Raw genomic sequence first — 7,313 nt, forward strand, 5'->3', positions numbered from 1 at the left:
AAATGGGATAGAATCTAGGCTTGAGAGAGTCGGATTAGATCGCGTAAGCAAGAGTAGAAACTTAGAAATAAGTTCTATCAGTTGTTTCGCATATACATCACATTTTCGGTGCTCTGACCTACAGTCGCCGCTCAAATGCCCGACCACCTTCACTGTCGCCTCCCTCTGAACATCACCTCCACTACAACCGTGCCACAGTTTGTCAGACGACATCCACCGATGAGAGGTTTTTGTTATTCTCTCTCTAACCGCTTCTGGGCTCCCTTCTCTCTGTAACCAAGACCCTTGAAATTGGATAATGTTGTTCCAACAAGCTTTTTCTTTCTTAGTTCCTCTTTACTTGTTTCCTTTGATGTTTGGAAATGGGATATTATTGTGGACTAGGCTCCCTATCTCTTAATTTCTCTCAAATTGGAAGATATATTTTAATTTGAAGTGGAAAATATTTGTGGAACAAGACTCTCGATTGGATTGTGTAAAGTTTGAAACAGGAGAATCCCCAATTGATGGTTAGAGAGAGAGGGTAGAAGCGATTAGAGAGAGAATAACAAAAACCTCTCGTTGGTGGATGTCTTCTGGCAGGCTACAACACGACTGTAGTGGAGGCAACGATCTAAAGGAGGTGGTAACGACGATGGTCGAGCATTTGAGCAACGACGGCAACAAATCTTGCATATCACGAAGGAAGAGAGAGAGAGATTGAATTTCCTCACCAAGCTTCAAGTTTTGTTACAAATATGCTCCTCTTCATCATGTGTGAATCACATGTGTAATTCTATAAATAATGGTAAATTTAAAAAATGGGTAGATTATAACCATTTAAAAAGTATAAGAATGTAATTGAGTAAATTGAAAGCTGATACGTATTATTTTAATTAATCTCATAGTTCAGAAGTGGTTTATGCCAATCACGAACCGACCTTTTAAGGGGTTTTGAATATTTTTACAAGGCTCTCAGAATGTTAAATTTGCAGAGGGCAGTTTCTTATTCAGCAATGGCCGTCGAGTTAGCTCCGCGGTATCGAAATTTCTCCAATAGAGTTTTCCCTTTCTGATTCTAATTCTCTTCCTCGATTCCGTAGCATGATTGTGCCTTTAGGGTTTAATAACATTTTCAAATATCGAACATCAATCGCTCCTCTTTCCCATCGTCCCAACAAAATCTTTGAGTTTTTGTTGTGTAGTTCAGAAAATTGCTGCATTCTGAAGAACACAAGAGCTTTCAACCATGGATCACAGAAGTCACCATTTAGAAACCGTGGTTTCGATCCCAAAGCTCCTCTTTCATTCTTCCGAAATATGGGTTCTGTGCGAAAGAATGTCATGTTCCTCGAGAAATGGAATCCATCCTGTAATGGCATCAATGGGTTTACTTCTGTTGTGGAGTATCGTTGGATTCATACGGATAAATCGTCCGAGCCTTTAGAGAAAAGTGAGAGGAAATCTGCTATTGCTTCTACAGATGGAAGTAGAAATGAGGAGGAGAAGAAGAAGACGAGGAAAAAGCTGAAGGGTAAAAGAGCTGTCGTAAGGTGGCTTAAGTTTTTCAGGTGGAAGAAGAAGAAAGAGTATGAGAGAATGACGTCGGAAGAGAAAATTCTCTTCAAAATGAATAAGGTATTTTATTTAGTCCATCTCTTGTTTAGTACTTGGCTTTACGTCTGTAAGGTGTTTGTTAAAATGTTTAAGTGAAACTATAATGCAATTTCAATAAGATTTGATTCAGCTAATTCTTGTGAATGCTAACTCGATGAAAGATTCTAGGTGGTAGTTCGTGGATTTAATTGTGTCGGGGATATGATTTAAGCTTCGATTGTTGATCTTTGTGCTAAGTTTTCAATGTGGTCATTAAACGATTGGATTGCATGAACTCGAAAGCAGGGGAAGTGACACTCGTTTTGGAACTCTCTCATTGCTGAATATGATGATGCTTTGGATATTCTAAGAAAAATTACTGGGTTGCTGGGAAATCCTCTTTGCTTGGGAGGAGAAGATGAAATTATAGAGGTCAATTATACTGAATGCATGAATAATTACTATTTTTTGAAGAAAAGCTTATCTAACGTGAATTATTTTGAGTTCAATAACATGTGGGGTGAATAGTCAAATCTTTAATCACTTGGTTGAAGATATATGTGTTAACTAGTTGATTTATGTTCAGGTTTATCTTATTGGAAAGCATGAAATAGCGTTATTTCTAAGTTATTCTAGAATGTGAGAAATGGTAATAGACTATCCTACAACTTTTTTTGTTTGTGATGATATTAAATATTACATGAGGTCAAAAACGTGGTATATTTTAATGTCCCTCTCAACTGCATTCGAGTTTCCTCAAAAGTCAAAACTTCCATTGCCTTGCTCTTGTAGTACTTCATTTACATGATAATTTGAAAGAAGAAAGCTTTCCAAACCTTTCTTTTTTGACTAATTTTTGGGTTCACTATAATAGGCACGTAGAAAAGAGAAAAGGCTTGTTGAAGCTCTGGAAAAAATTGAGCCTGCCGATTCATCAGATACAACCCATGATCCAGAGATATTGACACCAGAGGAACACTTCTACTTTCTGAAGATGGGTATCAAGGGAAAGAATTACGTGCCGGTTGGAAGACGTGGTATATATCAAGGTGTAATTCTGAATATGCATCTTCACTGGAAGAAGCATCAAACTGTGAAGGTGGTGGTAAAGACGTTTTCACCGGAAGAGGTCAAAGAGATTGCTGCCGAGCTAGCAAGATTGACCGGAGGGATGGTGCTGGACATTCACGAAGAGAATACCATAATTATGTATAGGGGGAAGAACTACTCACAGCCACCCACAGAGATAATGTCGCCGAGGGTGTCTCTCTCTCGGAAGAAGGTTTGTACGTGTATCTCTATCTGCTATTTGTACCTTTAAAAAGGAGGGTTTGAAAAGCGTCAAGTGGTTCGACACCAAATTTTTCAAAGAGATCGAACAATCACGTGTTATCATGCTCACTCTGCAAATAAATTGTTTAATCTTTATATTTGTTTCATCTCGTCATCTTCTTTTTTGTTTCCTTTCGGATGTGCAGGCTTTGGATAAATCTAAATATAGGGACGGCCTTCGAGCAGTGAGAAAGTACATTCCCAAACTTGAACAAGAGCTTAGGTTGTTACAATCTCAGGCTAAACTGAACTCCAAGAGCAATGGTGATTCTATTGAACATGTGCAAGAAACCGTCAATGACACAGATAAATCCAATGCCATTTCAAGCCTCAACTTGGAGAATTTGGACAAGTCGAAGGAAGCCGTAAGAGTTAGCAAACACTGGTCTGATGATTCTTCTCCTCTGGATACAGGAATGAGTTCAGACTCAGAGGATTTGTCGGATATGTTTGAGACAGATTCCGATTCAGAAGCTGATGAGAAGATGGAACAGCCTCTATATTTGAAAGAGTTTGAAAAGTTTGCAGCAGAAACTGAAGGCGAAACTGAAGACCTTCATGATCAACTTAGACAGATATCCATGGACTCTAAGCAAGCGAAAATATTGGAGAAAGATGTAAATTCAGCCGAATTTGACGAGGTCGATCGATTGTTCTTGCGTTCAGCATCACTGCTAAAGAAAAGAAGAAGATAGACAATGGCTTGCCAAATCTAGCAAGGTAAATTGATATTTGTAATGTTATTGTATGTTTTATAATGTATTTCCAAGTTATTTTCTTCCTTCTGATGCTGAGGTTATTGAGAATTGTTGAATATTATTAAAACATCAGGATGCAACTTTATCCCAATTTTTTTAGAAGGGTAACGAGGATGCATCTGTTAATTGCCTTGGGCAAGAAACATAGATGAATTTGTAGCAGCTGTTTGATAACTTTCATTTTCCGTTTTTCTGTTTTTTGTTTCTTTTTATTTTTTCCCCCTTTTTTAAGGTCTAGAACATAAATATGTTTGATAATTCTTGGTGTTTCTTGTTTCATAAATGTTCTTAGTTATTCTCTTGTTTTTTTCTTTCAAATTTGATTTGCAATGTTATCTCTCACTCCAACCAATTGATACTAAATGAATAATATATATATATATATAAATATTCTTGAGCAAACTCACATTTATTTAATTCAATAATAAAATTTATTTTTATTTCTTTTTCCTTTACAAATGCACATTTCTCCTTAGCCAATCATTTAAAAAATAAAATCTAAATGAAAAAAGAAATGAAAAAGAGAATAATTTTTTTCCCTTTGAAAATTAGTGGCAAACATGAATATTTTATCAATTAATTTATTTAATAAATGAAACTAAAATCCAACCAAAATTGATGAAAAACAATAGAGTTATGATAAAGAAATGAAAAATGAGAGGTGAGAGAAGAGAAATGAGTGAGATATAAAAAAAATAAAAATGAAAAGGATTATGGAGTTTTAAAAGAAAAAAATAATTAAAAATCTATAATGGAAAGAGAGATAGGAGAGAATAAACCGAGATAATCGTATAGAGGGTTCCTTTATATGGTCCAAATGAAAAGTAATCCCAAAATCAAAAGTATAAAATTTGGACTTCTACTGATATCGTCATCCCATATAATTATTATTGTAACCATTCTTCCTCCTTTCTTATTCTTCTTCCTTCTTTTCTTCTTCCTTTTGATTCTTTTTGCATTTCTTCTTTTCTTCTTCCTTTTTGATTCTTTTTGCATTTCTTCTTCCTTTTTCCATCTTTTTGTGTTTTTTCTTCTTCCTTTTTCTGTGTTTTTTTTCTTCATTCTTCTTTCTTCTTTCGATTTTGGTTGGTTTGTCTTTGTCTGCATTTGTCTCCATCTTCACTTATGCGTGCATTCGTCTTTGTCTTTGTCTTTGTTAGTCTTCTTCTTTTGTTACGATGAGGAGCAAGAGTGCGAATCGGGGAGCACGATAGAGAGCGAGAGCGAGAATCAACGAGTGAGATCGAGGATTGGGGAGCAAGAGTGAGAATCAACAAGCGAGAGCGAGAATCAAGGAGCACGATGGGGAGCAAAAGTGAGAATCAATGAGCAAGAGTGCGATGGAGAGTGAGAGTGAGCATAGGGGTGTGCGATAGGGAGCGAGAGCGAGAATCGAAAGAGATAATGACTTCGAGTGACAGGCCCTTGCGCGCATCTAGCGTCAGGTTAGTAATTTCACGTAGCGATGACGTAAGTAGAAGGCCCTTTCTCCTTTCTTTTTTAATCTTGGATCATTTTTCATTTAGGCCCCTCAAATAAGACCATCTATCCATCGGATCCATAATAAATAAGCATGAAAAGGAGGAGAAAGAATATAATTACATGTATAAGAAACAGGAAACGAGAGCAATATCAAAGGACATGTAATTTGCATGCCTTACTCTTGGGAATAATCATTTTTTTTTTTTTTTTTAAGTTTCACTAATTCATTTTATATTCATTCAATATGTACGACTATTTTTAAGATAAATAGTACTTTGGTCCAGATTTAGAATTTGTGTTAAATGAGTCTCCAGATTCCTTCTTCTTAGCTAATTCGTATATAGATTCATCTCCTTAGGGTAGAGTGGAGAAGAGAGAAGTTTTTTTACTTAATTATATCTTATTTAGAAATTCTAAGGTTTAACAGCATTGTTTGTAGCAAGTTCAATTTTGATCATTTTGGTACAATATTCATTAATGGTTAATATTATAGGTTAAATCATACGAAATATCATCCAACATTGAGGTAGGTTTCATTTTTTTAGGTAGGTTTTAATTATATCTTATTTTGAAAATTTTCATTTCTCCTCTTAATTTAGAAATGGTTCCAAAGTAGCATTAAATAATTAAAATAAGATAAAAATTGAAAAGGGCATATATCTACAACATCATTTACGTAAATTGATGTAGCAACTAATGTGCAAAATTGATTACGTAAATGATTTCATCAATGTCTTTTGAGACGAAATGAATAGTAACAACAATCTTATTCTTATTTCTAAATTAACTATCACATCAAGTGATGGAACACGAGACATACACAGCGGAATAAGGATCTAATTACACTCTAATTGTTTTTAATTTAAAGGAAATTAGCATACAAAAAGTAGGAAAAAACAGTAAATTAAAAGAATAGGGTACAACCTTTTCCTCGTTGAATCTCGATCCGAACTCTTCCGGACCACCACTAGAGTTGACCTACTATCCTCTGGACTCAGAACCGGATTGTGGGACCCGGTGGATGAAGAACCCGAGAGAGAGAAAGAGATGGAAAAGAAAATGGAATCTTGGGTTAGGTTGGGTTTTTATCTTTTCACAAAGTAGTGATTTTTCCACCGCCAAAATTTAAAGGAAACAATTTTGGCAAAATGCCACAAAGTCTTTAACTCAAATTCAAAGCCCAATTATCGAAAAAAATTCATGCAACAATTGCATGAACCAAATCCATAAAAACCCAACACCTATAATCCACTATCTAAGTGAGCTTAATGTCTCCACTATAAACCAACACCTAGCCCACTATTTTGTTAGTGGAATTATCCAACAAAGTTTGGATTTTCCCACACTAACTTTAGTCAAAGGGCAATAAGTCATTTTGTCAAGTCAAACTTTTGACAAAAAGTCAACATTTTGACTTTTTAGATTTTTTTCGTGTTGACTTAATTTTGACCTCCCGAGCATGATCTGCATTCATTTCTCGAAATTCAAATCACATTTGAAATATAAGGTCGAAAGTCAACTCTTGACTTTTTACATTTTTTGACCATTTCCATTTTTTCGAGCTTCCGAATATGAATGTATTCATTATCTTGTAATTAAATCACATTTAAATATTAAACTTTATTTTTAAACTGAAAATCTCGACCATAATATCACATATACTTGTCAATCTCTCTCTCTTACCTAATTCGAACAATTCGAATTATTCTATCATACTGTTCATAAGTTTATTCCATATGACTAGTTAGGGAACCTAATGGACCTATAGATCATGGGCTCCAATGATCCGAGATTAGCTAGCTAAATTCTTTAGACGAACTAATCAACATTCGGGTCATTCCACTATAGTTCTGTAGTTGCACTCCCCTCACTATAGATATATTTGTGTCCATTTGATATAACAAAAGTTAGTAACTAATCCTTCACAAGTTGTTCGTAATCTCGGCTGGTCATAAAAACCGTTTATCCCCAAGACTAATCTTGTTCCTTAAGTTCCACTGATCCTCTAATGAACAATGGTTTAAGGTCCAACCTATAAACCGAGTCCCTTCAGGCAAAGGAAGGGTGGGGCCCCTTGTTCAAGACCTGGATTCAATACTAAGAACACGCCTATCTACTATCCTATAACGGGTAGAGTTGAATTCCATCTTCACACCAATGTTCCCA

The 7,313-nt window shown here is 35.4% G+C and overlaps 1 protein-coding gene across 3 annotated transcripts; it reads left to right on the plus strand.

Annotated features, from left to right (window-relative positions):
* The first annotated feature begins 902 nt into the window (after positions 1-902).
* Positions 903-5,403, plus strand: LOC120075068 (uncharacterized CRM domain-containing protein At3g25440, chloroplastic). 3 transcript variants are annotated; one of them, XR_005481186.1, is made up of 5 exons: positions 903-1,617; positions 2,450-2,857; positions 3,054-3,627; positions 4,826-5,110; positions 5,192-5,402. XR_005481186.1 is itself a non-coding variant. In XM_039028226.1 (4 exons), the coding sequence occupies exons 1-3, from the start codon at positions 1,084-1,086 to the stop codon at positions 3,600-3,602; spliced, it is 1,491 nt and encodes a 496-aa protein (XP_038884154.1). In that variant the 5' UTR covers positions 903-1,083; the 3' UTR covers positions 3,603-3,627; positions 4,826-5,403. The 3 variants fall into 3 exon arrangements, 2 of the variants coding, with proteins under 2 accessions (XP_038884154.1, XP_038884153.1); XM_039028226.1 differs by having other exon boundaries at positions 4,826-5,403; XM_039028225.1 differs by lacking the exons at positions 4,826-5,110; positions 5,192-5,402 and having other exon boundaries at positions 3,054-3,845.
* The last annotated feature ends 1,910 nt before the right edge of the window (positions 5,404-7,313 follow it).

This window comes from Benincasa hispida, chromosome 4 (genome assembly GCF_009727055.1).
Source record: "Benincasa hispida cultivar B227 chromosome 4, ASM972705v1, whole genome shotgun sequence".
NCBI classification, from domain to species: domain Eukaryota; kingdom Viridiplantae; phylum Streptophyta; class Magnoliopsida; order Cucurbitales; family Cucurbitaceae; genus Benincasa; species Benincasa hispida.

What these genes read in the sequence shown, in the direction of transcription:
- LOC120075068 (XM_039028226.1), top strand. Translation starts at nt 1,084, where the DNA reads ATGATTGTGCCTTTAGGGTTTAATAACATTTTCAAATATCGAACATCA. An exon ending in TTCTCTTCAAAATGAATAAG is followed by an intron (nt 1,618 to 2,449) that starts GTATTTTATTTA and finishes TCACTATAATAG; the next exon opens with GCACGTAGAAAAGAGAAAAG. An exon ending in TGTCTCTCTCTCGGAAGAAG is followed by an intron (nt 2,858 to 3,053) that starts GTTTGTACGTGT and finishes TCGGATGTGCAG; the next exon opens with GCTTTGGATAAATCTAAATA.